Source organism: Aotus nancymaae, unplaced genomic scaffold (genome assembly GCF_030222135.1).
Source record: "Aotus nancymaae isolate 86718 unplaced genomic scaffold, 86718_ANA_hifiasm-v0.15.2.pri h1tg000033l, whole genome shotgun sequence".
In the NCBI taxonomy this organism is placed as follows: domain Eukaryota; kingdom Metazoa; phylum Chordata; class Mammalia; order Primates; family Aotidae; genus Aotus; species Aotus nancymaae.
In genome coordinates, this window is record NW_026988447.1 from 52,121,780 (window position 1) to 52,136,497 (window position 14,718).

Here is a 14,718-nt window from a genome sequence, read left to right on the forward strand (position 1 = left end):
ATAATCTTCTCTCAGTCTGGAAGTTTCCCCCACCCTACCTTTAAATATATTTCTGTAACACGGCATATGAGTCACTGAAGTTCTTTTACTAAAATGGGTTTTGCACAGCAAATAATTAAACTTGAGAAGACACTGAATCTTCTCTGATGCTTTGATCTCCTTAATCAAACCCAAAGTAACACAAGCCCAGATTTCCCGTAAGTAGAAAGTACAAGCACATTAAACAAATGAGAGGGAAAGAGATGATCACACAGACACTCCTACTTTAGAATTATTTTTGACTTTAACTGTTTTCTGTGGAAAATGTCAAGCATAATTGGTATTTAACTTTCAGAAGACCTGTAAATCAAGCAGGGATAGAAATCAGATCCAGTGAGCTTCCTGTCTCATACCAGATAAGATTTAGATCAAACCTACTCAATTTCTAAATTACGTCTTTTTTGTTTTGTTTTTACTGTAAAAAATGTTATAGCAGCAGTAAAGGGATTTTTCAAGAAATGAAAGAAAACTCCAAACACAACAGATTTTGATTTTGCATAGTCCTGCCCTGTCTTTATTTATATTAATTATTCATTTAATTTTAAATTCTCAGGCTCTAAGAAATAAAACTCCAGAGCCAACTGCTGTTCCCAAAGGCAGAAGGTGTTTAGTGACAGCCATGGCCTCATGGGAGAGGACCAAACCAGCCTTGCATTGCTGTCAATCCCACTTGCCCTTTCTCATCTCCTGCAAGTCTCCCTTTTTTTTTCATTTAGTAGTGATCCAAAACTAAAATCCTTATTTTCTCCTTTTGCATAACAAGAACAATGAAAATTTCTTGAGGGCAGAGGCAAAATCTATTCATCCCAGTGCTTAATCCAGTTCCAATATATTGCATATTCAATAGCTAAATAAAAACAATAAGAAACAAAGCAATTTGTGTCTCTTTCTGTTGGTTTCAAGTCTAGCTCATCTTTTTAATAACCTCTTATTCTCCTGAAATCACAGATTTGTGATAAAGAAGAACAAATCACTGTTGCCACATTTAACACTTGTACATTTTATTTAATTAAATCAGCCATTGTACACATTGCAGCTATGTATTGTTAGTGTTGTATTTTTTTTCCATTAACTAATACATGCCCTCATAGATATATTCAATTAGTGTTATCACCATGGGAACAAGATGCTGATTCGTCAACTGAAAATTCACTTCTTCTCACAGTATTCAAGTTTTTGATAACACAGCAAAAATCAAAATCAAAAAAAGGTGAATAACCATTATGTTGTTACACAGACATCATCTGCACTGCAAATAACACAACAGAAATGCTTTTCTTGAGCTCCAGTGAAGGTTTTGACAAGAAGGCCATAGGGTGTCTCAAAAAGTTTCACCATCGGCCTCTCTTATTTTGGCTGCCAAAGAATGTTTGATTTCCTATCCAACTGCCAGAAAGTGCTAGCATTTGAGGCTTAGGAGATTTGGCTTGTGGGAAACCTCCCTCCCAGGAAATTTTTTCTCTTGGCAACATTACTTTAAATGATGAAGTGCCATTGTTTGTCGCATTTGTTTTTGACATTCAGAGCAATGAGTCATTTTTGCACAACCGGAAAAGACCAGATAATTGGAAAATGTTCAATCCCTGGAGGATAGACTCTGTCCTTTTTTATTTAAATTTCATCTTCATTGAATATACTTTTCTTTAACAAATGACTGATTCAAAATGTATACTGTTTATATGAATATATTTGTGAATATATATATGTGAAAATGCTACACAGCTTCAACCACTAGAGGAATAAGGAAGAGGACATGGAAATTACTCAGACTGTTATAGTCCCTTACTTGAGACAAACAAACAGAAGTGCACAAATGCACTTAAGAGTTTCCAAGGGAGTGTGGATTTCAAATAAATAAACCAAAAATTTTAACCAAAACCAATTTTTCAAGGATTTCTCAATCTCTTCTGCAAGCTGAAAAACAGACCTAGCTGGAAAGTGAAAAGTGCTCACTCAGGGTAAAAAGAATAGAAACCATTAATGTGATTAGAAGAGGGGTTGGACCGTGGTTTTGATTTTTAAATGCCACATGCAGGTATTAGAGAAGATATCAACCTGAAAAAAAGAAAAAGAAAAAGACACCGCTCCAACATACTGAAGGAGTTTAACCTTTTATGTAGTGGGTAAATCTTGTTTCCAATGAATTATCTACAGTGCAGTGGCCGGAAGTAAGTACCACCAGTAAGACAGCGTGGTTTGCTAAAGCAGCAATGAAAACTGGAAAACTACAGTAGTTATAGCTTTTAAAATACCCTGCCAACTTTTCCAAAATCTAAAGACCTGAAGATGCTAGAATGCCACACAGTGTGGCTGCCAGCAACTGAATACCCCATCGTTTCATTCTGTGTGCCCTCTGCTCCCTTCTCTCCTGCCTCGGAGTGGCTGTTGGAGAGTCCTAAGTCATGGCTAGCCAGCACCAGCAGTAACTTCTCAGGACAGTTCTTCAAGGCTATTAACCCACCTTTAGCTGGGAGCAGTGGCTACTCTGGAAGTTCTAAGGACATGATTAGGTCTGAAGTGCTTCTTTTGCAGTAAAACTGTATTATCATTCGATTGTGTTAGCAATATCTTAATTAACCATTGTTCAGCAATTTCTAGAGGCCTTTTATTCCGATGCCCAGTGTAGTTATAATAGGCAGTGGTTTTAATTTTAATGTGTTGTTCATCTGAGCATTTCAGCTATATACATTGTACATAGATATCCCTTGGAAGGATTCCTATATAATGTCACTTGAAGAGGTCTGCAGGTGAAGTTCTTCTGATCAATGGATTTTCATGGATCTTGTGCAGAAGCAAAGAACAATGGAGGTGGCCAGTTCCCAGGTTAGCACAGACACAACAAAGTAGTGGATACAGCATCCAGTATGAAGGATGCCATCTTTGGTCACAAATTAGCTTTATAGTTAAAGAGGATGGGGAAAAACTAAAACAAAATGCCATATATTTGCTAACAGTGGAAATGTCGGGGTATCCCATTAATTAGGCCAGTTAGGTCACTCCTCTGCTGAAACAGGAAGCTGCATATTGAGTGAATGTGTGGTTTCTGGTGTGAGAACTGGGCAGCCCCTCATTTGGCCTCTTGCTTCAAGTCCTCCTTGCAGAAATGCCGAAGGAGCTGCTGGAGATCGCGCTGGAGGTCATCCTGGTCTAGTGCTTCTGGTACATCCTCCAGGTGCTCCAAGTCAATGCGTTTTCCATGCTGGTCCTTCACCACAGTCCTCTTCTGTGTACTGGCTTTACTCATTGTTGTCCTGGAGAAAAGCAGATAAAGAGAATTATGCTCTTTTCACTGTTAGAGGGCAGCTGTTAGGTATGAAGGTGGCCATTGCACTGAGTACTTATTGTCTTCACCTTTAGATGTTTTCACACCAAAGTATTAGCATAACAAACTAGAGACATATTTTTATGTCTTTCTTTTAAACATGGCTCCCCTCCCTAAAATGATTCATGAGATTTTTGGAACAAGGAGTATTTTTTGAATCTTTAAGAAAAATTCCAAATAAATGAAACCATGCTTTAATTTGATCTTCTCAAAAACTAACCATAAAATCATTCATGTTTTGATCATGTAGCCCTGACTTAATAGAGTTTGGTTCATTCTGAAATAGTACCACGAGTACCCATTGAGAGGCTAAAAAAAATAGTTTTTAATTTATTTGAAACACCTTAGCTGCCAGCTTAAACCTTACAGTCACACCCTGACCCAAACCTCCCAAAATTGTTTTCAGAGAGCTTTTTTTTATGAGACATAAGTCTTTAAAAACTAAAATATTATTCTATCAATATGTAAGAAGGTGGCTGCTAACAAAAGATGAAGGTCTGCCCAGGTCTCTAACTTTACCATCTGGAGATGGTGGGGGAGGAAGGGAAAAAGAGAAAAGCCGTTGAGAGACAACTGCTTCCTCTGTATTCTCAGAACCTCACAGATGTTGCTCATTTTGTGTATTTCTTGCCATTTAACAGTCTGGTGCTTACTTGCTTCCCTTACAAGACTGGTGGTTGCTTGAGAAAAGGAACTATATCCCCTTTTTTTCTGAGATGGAGTCCCGCTCTGTTGGTCAGGCTGGAGAACAGTGGTGCAATCTCAGCTCACTGCAACCTCCGCCTCCTGGGTTCAAGCAATTCTCTGGTCTCAGCCTCCTGAGTAGTTGGAATTATAGGCATGTGCCATCATGCCCAGATAATTTTTTGTATTTTTAGTAGAGACAGGGTTTTCTCATGTTGACCAGGCTGGTCTCAAACTCCTAAGCTCAGGTGATCTGTCCCCCTTGGCCTCCCAAAGTGTTGGGATTACAGGTGTGAGTAACCGCGTTTAACCAGATATAACTTTTGTATAGTCGTACTAATTTTAAGTCATACTAATATTTTCCTGTAATGGTACTTAAAAATAATTATAATTTGCTCATTCTCAGTTCTTTTGACTATATATTTCTTTTTTGTTTTGTTTTTGTTGTTTTTAGAGTAAAGTAAAAGCGAGCTTACTAGGAAAGTAAATGAATAAAGAATGGCTACTCCATAAGCAGAGCAGCCCTTTTCACTATATACTTCTAAATGCAGATGTTCATTCCACAAATATTTGATGAATCTGTTTTATGTGCCAGACACTATTATTATAAGAAGTAAGGAAACTGAACCTTAGAGTAATTTAAGCAATAGTTCGAATAAAAAATAACAGCATGCAGTGGGGCCAAGAGCCAAAGATTCCTACAGCCTAAGTCCACAACCGTTTACCATGTATCTTCACTTAAAACATCCGTACGAAATGATCCAGTGTTTGGAGCTTTACCCAGCATTTTCCTTATAGGTTTCCAGTGCTCAGAAGCTGGAAGTTCTGCCATCTTCCAATACCTCTGTGATTTTGTGACGATCATCCTAACTTTTAAAAAACAACTTACTTCAGCCAAAATACTTTCAGCTTTCTTTTCCTTCTTCCCTCCTGTTTTCCTACTCTCCCTTTCTCTTTAATGCTATATGAATTGTTGTGCATCTGGAAGCAAACTCAAATTTGTTCTTGCTGATGAAAAGGTCAAATTTGATTCCAATGATTGAAATTAGGTTATGTTTTTCTAAATATTTAGCAACCATTTTTTTTCTTCAATAAGGCACATTTCTGACTATTTCTGCAAAGAGCTAATAGAAGCCTTTACAGCACTGATGCCAGGGGTTAAGCCTCCATTATAGGACATTTCATGATATTTTGTGCAGGCAAATGTAAGCCAATGAGCTTCTGAATATGCACATGTATGTGATGTCTTCAACAATGTATAATATAAAGCATTGTACATCACAAACAGAGTTCCACAACTAACTAGCGTACATAACTAACCAGCTGTGGAACTGTATGGAATTGTCTATATTTCTGGTTTCAAATTCATCAGCTGTAATTGAGAACTTTGAATTAATTGGTCTCTAAATCTATTCCAGTTTGAAGAGCCCATGATGTTGGGACATGCATGAATTATGTGGTTTCATCTGAATAATTGAATAAAAGACTTAAAAGTTGAGAGTATAAAAGGCATTTTATCCTTAATTCATGTAGCATTTTTAAAGTTCTGAGAGAGCAATTACACTCTTTTAAATTCCTAGCTGCTGCTGTTTTCCCATTTGATTGGAGGGTGGAATTGTGACAGAACCTTTAATTTTGCTGCTCTAATTATTATGATCCAAAGGCTTAAAATAGTTTTGTAGCATACTCTGAATGATAATCTCTCCTTTTCAATGAAGTGAAAAGCACAATGGTAACTTGGATTTCCATTGTGTCTTTTCACTGAGAAGTTGAGCACATTTTATTAATCTTAATACTTACAGTGCTGTTAGAGAGTAGATCTGTGGAACAGTGCCCAGGTTTATACATCAAATCCATGACAGAGACCAGGGCAGACCAGCGTGCCTCGCAGTCAGCACCCTTGTATAAGCATTAAAAAATGTGCTGCTTACTGCTTTCATGACACTTGCTTAACTCATTAAAGCCCCAGGTTTCAGCATGGCTAGGTACGTTTGTTTCATGGGTATCAAACTCATGCGCATGTTATTTGCCACTCACATGCAGAATCATAAAACAACTGTTAAAAGAAAGCACGTATCATTCAAAGTAATGATTTACTAAGATTGAGCTAAATATAGCTGGTCGCAAAATTAATTTGTGTTCCATTGATTAGATTATTCTTCCTATGCTCTCTGAATCTATATCCGAAGTCTGGCTTTAACTAAGTTGATGACTTGCTAAAACCCAGGGAGTCAGACTGCGTAAGCTCGAGTCTGATTCTTGCTATGATTTAGTGTTATGTTTAAAGTATCAAGAGGATACATCAGGGATAATACACTGATGGGTCCATTACTTGACCAAAGCCTTATAATGCAGGAGAGTAGCCAGTTCTCTGTGGGCTTTAGGGCATATGTAGGAATTCTCCCCTTCTTTTCTTAAAATTGGAAAAATTTTTATGGTGTTAGTTGGCAAAGCATCACCCCATGCTAACCCAAACCTTTTAATTATTGATCCATCCTCTTTCAGGATCTCATTCTCTATTAAACTGGGTAAGTGGACTTTCATGTGGCTACCTGTGTAACTCAAAGCCTGAAGTAAGAAGAAAAGAAAAGAAAAACTCGTCATAAACCACAGACTTTCAAACCATCTATTGCTTTGTTTTACTCATAGTCAGTATGAAAAGATACTTGAAAGGATAATTACAATTCCTAGAAGCAGATCTAAGTTTGGAGTTTTATTTAACAAGTCCTTTCAGTTTCTCTCATTTGTGAGGGACATTTGTTATTTTACTTTACACAAGCTGCTAACTAATATCCATATGGATTGACTTTCAATTTCCTCCTTGCTTCACCCTACTCCTTTCACAAGATTTTAATGATAAATATAATGACCAGAGGCAAAAACAAGCACACAAGGCCCAACAGTATAACTCAGATAATTCATCTTTTGATCATTCAAGATTGCTTGTTGTCAAAATGTGAAAACTGAAAGTATTTAAAAATGTTCGCTTTTCATACTCCAGTGAATTAATATATAATTTCAATATATATTATGGGTATAGTAGAAGACACACATATAGCATTTAGTGTGAAAATGTTCCAATAGCAAAAATACTTTGTAGACGTTTGCACATACCCAGGATCCCTTAGTCAAAACTCTGGGGCCAGATGTGTTTCAACAATTTAGATTTTTTTGTGTGTCCCTTTTGGATTTTAGCAAGGTAATATAATGCATATACAGTCACATGCCACATAATGACATTTTGATTAAGAATGGACTGCATATACGACATGGTTCCATAAGATTATAATGGGGCTAAAAGAATTCCTATCACCTAATGATGCTATAGCTGTTCAGATGTGTGTGGTGATGCTGGTGTAGATAAACCTACTAAGCTGCTAATCATATAAAAGCATGGCACATACAATTACGTAGGGTACATAATACTTGATAATGTTAACAGATGACCATGTTACTGGTTTAGGTACGGTAAATAAATTTACTATGTATAGTAAATACATAAATCAGTTAACAGTCACTTATCATTATCAAGTACTATAAAAGTGATACTTTCTTTATCACTATTTTAGAGTGTACTTCTTTTATTTATTAAAGGACAGTTAATTATCAAGGAGCCTCAGACAGGTCCTTCAGGAGGTATTGCAGAAGAACGTATTGTTTTCTTAGGAGGTGACAGCTCTGTGCATTATTGCTCATGATGACCTTCCAGTGGCACAGTATGCGGAGGAGGAAGACAGTGAGACTGAGAATTCTCATCTTGTGAAGGCCTAGGCTAATGCACATGTTCAGGTCTTTTGTTTTTAGCAAAAAAAGTCTTAAAAAGTAAAAACAAATAATAAATTTAAAAAATTAAAAACAGAAAAAAGTTTATATAACGATATAAAGAAAAACCATTTATTCATGCACCTTCACAATGTGTTTGCATTTTAACCTGTGTTATTACAAAAGAGTCAAAAGTTAAAACAAATGTGGAAGCTTATAAAGTCAAAGAGTTACAGTAAGCTAAAGTTAATTTATTATTACAGAAAGACTTTTTTAAAATTAAAGGAAATTTTTTAAAAATTCAGCATAGCCTAAGTGCACAGTGTTGATAAAGTCCACAGTAGTGTACAGCAACGTCCTAGGCCTTCACCTTCACTCACCACTCACTCACTGACTCACCCAGAGCAACTTCCAGTCCTGCAAGATTCATCCATGGTAAGTACACTATTCCAGGAGAACATTTTTAATCTTTTATTCTGTATGTTTACTGTATCTGTTCTATTTTTAGATGGGGAAATACTTACCATGGTGTTATAATTGCCTACAGTATTCAGCACAGTAACATGCTGTGCAGGTTTACAGCCTAGGAACAATAGGCTATTCCATATACCCTAGGTGTGTAGTAGAAGATACCATCTAGGTTTGCGTAAGGACACTCTATGATGTTCACACAATGACAAAATTGCCTAACGATGCATTTCCTAGCACATATCCTTGTCATTCAAACCCACATATGCCTAGTGAAAGCTGGGCATGTGAGAGTTATTTACATCCTACTGCTCAAGGTCATCACCAAATGTCTGATTTTCCACTTATGCAAAACTTTAAAAAATTGCAACCTCTGGCATAAATGGGCTAAATGATGCATGACTGTACTGTATAACGCTGACACCCCAGAGGAGGTAAAGATGGCATCCTGTAACCAAACCCACTTTTATATCATTAAAACATTCATTCTAAGTGGAATAAAAAAACTTTGTGTCATCATAGCTCCATGCCCATTTATTTCAAGTTTCATTTCCAAATTAACTTACAAAATTTGTTTTGGTCTTCAGAATTTTGGGATTTTAGTAACAGTTTGTGGATCTGTTACTGTGGACTCATTTTCTAACTGTTGGAAACCAGAACTTAAATAGTTGTAAATGCTTTTAAAAATTATGGGCATGGAATATATCTGAATTTTCTTTAATATCAGTCACAGATGATATTTGAAAAGACTGGCTAAAAATACAATTTGCAATGTCTTTATTTCTTTCCCTTATTAATTGGCAGTGCAAGACATTTCTGTGACTTTTAAACAAGATCTATAATCATACCGCAGCTCCCGAGATTCTGAGTCTGATTCAGCAGAAGCAAATCCTGGTTATCTGAATTTTTAAAAGCTGTTAAGGTGACACCAAGGAACACCACAGTTTGAGGAAATGTTACTCTGTAAGTTATTCCAACAGGAGTTCTACCCTCTTGAATTATTCCACACCTTTCCATGAATCCATGTATGGAATGACACAGTGACAAACGATTTTCTTTTCAAATGCAAAGCAACATAAAACACACACACATACAAAGACAAAATGACGATGCTTCTATACCTCTTCAAAGTCATCTTTGGCTGAAGGAAGATCAGTGGCTAAACTAGAATCCCCCAGATGTTTCTCCATCCTCTCTCCACGTACCACAGTTGTTTTAACAACTTTGCTGACTCTACGGCCTTCCACTGGCTCAGCCTGAAATTGTGAGGTACTGGACAAAATGCTGGGCTCACACAAAGTGACCTAATGAATGAAGGACACACAATAGACAATGTCTGACTGCCAAACATAACTATGATGAATTTTTTCTATGTTAAAAAACAAAGGACAAAAATATAACGTTTCCAGAAAACAGCAATGGGAAGCAGAGTTAGAAAAAAACAAACTATAATCTATTGGTAATATCTACATCATGACTGTTTCTTCACAACATCAAAGCAACCTTAATTAGTCATTTGAACAAAGAGTTATCAGTTTTGTGAATAAGAAACTGACTGCTCAGTGCAATACAGACATAATAATATGTGAAGAAACTCTCTTTTCTCATGTTTAAATAATTTCTTTGGGTATTACAAAGATAAAATTAGCCCTCAAAGGAGGAAATCTAAAAGCTATGAGAAACTGAAAAGTAGATTTCTACAGAATTCTCATGTGCATAATATAAAATTTTGAGGATGCAAAGGAATGGAAAATAGAATTTCACAAATTATTTGTCAAAAGAAGTAAATACATTCCTGAATGAGGGAAGTAAAACAGAAATAAACAAAAGTATAACTCTGCAGATGCAATGGCTCATGCCTGTAATTCCAGCACTTTAGGAGACTGAGGCAGGTGGATCATTTGAGATCAGGAGTTTGAGACTAGCCTGGCCATCATGGTGAAATGCTATCTCTACTAAAAATACAAAAATTAGCCGGGAATGGTGGTGGATGCCTGTAATCCCACCTATTGGGAGGCTAAGGCAGGAGAATTGCTTGAACTTGGGAGGTGGAGGTTGCAGTGAACTGGGATCGTGCCACTGCACTTCTGCCTGGGTGACAGTGAGACTCCATCTCAAAAAAAAAAAGATAAAGAATTTCTAGATCCTTATTTTAGTAACTCTGCAATGCAGAAATCTGAATCTCAAATACTTATCTGGAGTGACTTTCAGATGGCTCGTGTGCCAACTCAACACAAGCACCCCAGTGCGTCTTTATATGGTCTCTCCACAGCATACTGATTGCCCAGCAGATAGAATTATAATCCTTCAAAATCTGACGTTTGGATGTCTACCATGGTCAATCATGAATTAAATAAAGAGTAGAGATTTTTAAAAAGGACAAACAAAAACAACAAGTATAATGTCTACAAGTCTCCCTGATGGCTGTCTTAAAATCAGTCATGAAAAAAAAAAAAATGAATGTCCAACTAAAAGCAAACTACCTATAAAAGGGAGAAGTGAGGCCAATATGAATAAACAATCTCATTCATCTTTTTTGAGCTCTATTTTGGTCTTCTCCATTGAATGGGTTTTAGAGATTCAGGTTGTCTCACCTCTGACTGCTCGGTGTCACTCTTCAATACAACACGCTTTATAACTTTGGAATAGCCATCCCCTTCCTCGATGTTGACAGGTTCCTGTGGCATTCCCTGCACCGTAATCTCCTCCTTCTCTGTGCCTTCAGAGGATACATACCGCCTAATGATTTTCCTAGTAACCTGAAATGTATTTCATTTGTGTATCTTATTTTTGTGAGGCAGTATCGTGGAATTGATAAATTTTAAACAGGAAGTTTGTAATCAACCCTGTTAGGATATTCTAGACAATACCTTCTTTACCACAGTGTGTCCGTGTTCATCAATGTATTCTTCTTCTGTGACTGTTTCTGGGGGTATTTCAGGCATATCGTCTCCCTAAACAGTTGGGAGAAAAGGGTCACTGTGCTGTTTGGCACCAATTCTGAGGAACTACTCCCAAGTGCTTATAACACGAGGAATGTTAGAAAATCAAAGGCAATGTTGAGAAGCATGGCTGAGATACAAAATCCTGGCAACTGGTTTGTTTAAAAGAAAAATGCAGGTGGGTAAAAACATGCTTAGGAGAATCTGACCAAAGTTAGACAAAACTTCAACAAAAAATAGGTAAGCGAGAGGTGAGGTGGGTGGAAGTGAAGAAGCCAAATCTTGTTCTTGCTTGGTGGCTCTCTTGGAGGAAGGCTGCAAATATCATGACTACTGCATTTCTTTACAAACAGAACTGAGGAGAGTTAAGGGATCTGCTTTTGAATGGCCATGCACTACCTAAGGAACATGCCAAGCCTTCATGGATCCAGGCTGATCACTCTCTAAGGGTATGGGGACAGAACGGTCCCTGACGTGCAGTAATTTAACAGCGGGTACCTGAATAATCACTCGCCGGCGGACAACCCTGGTAGTTACCATCGCCTCCTCATCTGAGCTGGCCTCCAGCTCCCCTAATTCCTCTGTTAGCTCCTGGTGGAAGCATGGAAGCATTGTTTTGTTTAACATGCTAAGGAATGACTTCACTACCGGTTTCTTCTTTCACTTACATTGTATTATGAAACTTTTACTCATGGAGGCTTTGGTGGACAAGTTGGTAGAGGTGAAAACAAGTGTGTGCTGGTCTCAAACTTCAACAAAAATAGAGTGTTTTGGTTTCTTTTGCTGTTTTTTTTTTTGTTTTTGGTCCAATGGATGAAAAAAAAATTCTGGAATTCTGAGAGCTGTTGGAGAACCCATCTGTCAAAATCTCTCCAAAAAACAAGCAGCTTGCTCACATGACTTCTCTTACTTAAACCCTTTTTTAAAAAAGCCTGACTGTAAACACAGACCCTCAGCAGCTGAGTAAACACGTATGAGCCACTGACACTTGTGCTTAGGCTTGGACTTATTAACCCAAAGGTACAGGAATATCCCCTGTTTCTAGAAGAACTTCTTGCAGGAAGTCAACATTTCCTGTAGCTATTATCTAACCAACAGTGCATCTCCCTGGCATGAAAAAAGACAGACTATGAAATATTAGACTAATTTTGCAGAGAGGTTGAGAAAAATTGGTCAATAGTATTTTAGGGCTCTGGCCAAAAGCCAGACATAAAGCAAAGAACATAATTTTAGCTTAGCACACATTATTTTAGGAGTCATATATCAAATTACTGTTTCCTAATGAAATTTTGTTTTTAAAAAAGAGAAAGCTCAAGTAGGTTTACTTAACATATTGTAAAACTCAACTTTTATGTTTATATTTATCTCTGCTAAAGGAAGACGTGTAAATTCCAAACCAAATTATACTTTAATCAGGAATCTACTGCCTAGGAATATGGTTGGCAAGAAAAGTGATTAAAATTGAATGCCCAAGTTAGGGTTATGAGAAATAAGGGTCAACATGGGAAACTTAAGAGAAATACCTGGATATTCATCAAGAGTAAGTTGAACAGGCCTGTATAAATGATGTGAAATTCAGAATGACTTATAAAAATGTATTCATTTTGTACAGATTAAACATATGTATTATCCAGATAATTGTTTCAAGTCTAACTTCGCTAAGCCTGTGGACTCTTAGGCTAAATTTGGTAGCTTTTAGTCCAGATAACACGTATGAAACATTTTTACTAGTATTCATTTAAGCCAAGAATTTGAGATATGAGTAACTCTGTGCAAAAGCAAACTTGGAATAGAAATTCATTCATGGGATGAATTTATTATTTAAGAAAACTGCCAAAATCAGGACACAGTTGTCATCTGCCTGGATCTTTCCTAATTTTAGTTGTGATTTCAGATAATTCCCAGCAGTAGGTCTCATTTTTACAGTGAGCAAAAACAAATGTGTTTCTTAAGCCCAAAGATATGCTGTTTCACTTTATTTTCCTCCCAAAATTTCAATCATTTATTTTAACTCTTCTTTTACTATTAAGCTTTATATTAATGCTCTAAAAACACTTTGAAATATGAAACATTTTTGAATTCTATTACTTTTTAAAAGGAAAAACAATATATTATTTAATTTATATTAAATTAAGTTTAGTTCAAACAGATTCTCTTACTTCTTTGTGGCTGAGAATCCTCTTAGGAGTTACTGAAAAGGCAAATTCTCGCTCTCTCTCCTCACCCTGGGATTCATTCTAATTCAGGATTTCTGAGGAGGGATCAAGCTCTCCAACCAATTCTGAGGTATGTGAACTATATACACCACATTTTGAGAATAAATGGTTGATGAATTTCTTCACATCATCCCCCACCCCTCTCCACAATTTTAAAACTCACATAATGAGAAAGGAGGTGCTGTGATGCACTCTCATGCCACTGACAGGCATTTGCACATTTAGAAACTGCAGTAAGTTTAGGCACAATGCTCTTTTTCTCAGTCATTCCTAAAATAAATCTTTAAAAAATCTGACTTGGAAATCATCTTGCCTCTAATGAGAAAAATTTATTTTGGCAACTAAACCCCACCCAATATCCACAGTTTGTGTGCTCATCACCTGACAGCCCAGAGATCCTACAGGCCGGTTGGTCCCAGCACATCTCATGGCAGACTTACCTGGCACTGTGAATCTCTGCCACCAGCTTTCATGCCTAAGTTTACTAACTTTGAAAAGCTCCTCCAGATATGTTGTGTCATCACCGTGTTTACTTTTCTTAGCAAAAGAGTTTCCCATGTGATAAGATCAGGGTTTATGGTCAAATCGGTAGCACTGAAACTGCACCATTTCTTCTAGATTCCTGGTCTCTCAGATTTTAAAAGGGGTTGAGGGTTTCCATGTGCCAAGCTAATTAATCTGGTTAACTTTTTTGGCTTGAAGTGAAAAAAATAAAACATCAGAAAAATAGAAACTGGAGGAAGATTTGTAGCTTTGTTATAGGTGGGTGATAAAGTGGAGAGGAACGTCTTACCTTTTCAAAAGCTGCGTCTTCATCGACTCTTTCACAGGTCTCTAGCTGGTTATCGGCAGACTCCACTATTACGAGGCTGGTTTTCCGTGGAGAACTCTCCTCTCTGTGCTCTGAGGGCTCGTCGGGTTCTTGTATGATGGGAGAGCCTCCCCGCTCGCTGGATGTTGGGGTCTGGAGATACAGCCTCTCCTCCTCAGGAGGGGTGCTAACTTCCTCAGGTGTCTTGCTGGGAGAGCTGGGTACTGCCGTAGGCTTCTGAGTCTCTGATGTTTCTGTTCCTGGACTTGTCACACTGGAATGAAAAAGCCAAATGATACTTCAGGCACATTTGCATGTCACCTCCTGCTCAAGCAAGGAAATCACAAGGCAAGATGGAACTCGTTTTTCCATAGTCTATGACAGTCAAAACAGTTTGACAGTCAAAATCATTTTTGTACATTTAGCCAAGAAAGGACATTTGAAGAAAAATAATATGACAAGATATAGAGTCAT

The 14,718-nt window shown here is 37.3% G+C and overlaps 1 protein-coding gene across 50 annotated transcripts in view; it reads right to left on the reverse strand.

The window, feature by feature from the left end:
- Positions 1-1,019: 1,019 nt before the first annotated feature.
- ANK2 (ankyrin 2) overlaps positions 1,020-14,718 on the reverse strand; it is a 678,679-nt gene continuing 664,980 nt past the window's right edge. For 14 of the 50 annotated variants that reach the window (XM_064383969.1, XM_064383978.1, XM_064383974.1 and 11 more), the window contains 4 exons: positions 14,227-14,518; positions 11,146-11,229; positions 10,870-11,034; positions 1,020-3,290 (listed from right to left, as the gene is read on the reverse strand). In XM_064383969.1, coding sequence (XP_064240039.1) covers positions 3,276-3,290; positions 10,870-11,034; positions 11,146-11,229; positions 14,227-14,518 — 556 coding nt within the window. In that variant the 3' untranslated portion in view covers positions 1,020-3,275. Of the gene's footprint in view, positions 3,291-6,521; positions 6,614-9,396; positions 9,580-10,869; positions 11,035-11,145; positions 11,230-11,715; positions 11,809-14,226; positions 14,519-14,718 lie in introns of all 50 variants that reach the window. The other 36 variants (XM_064383951.1, XM_064383949.1, XM_064383940.1 and 33 more) reach the window with 11 other exon arrangements.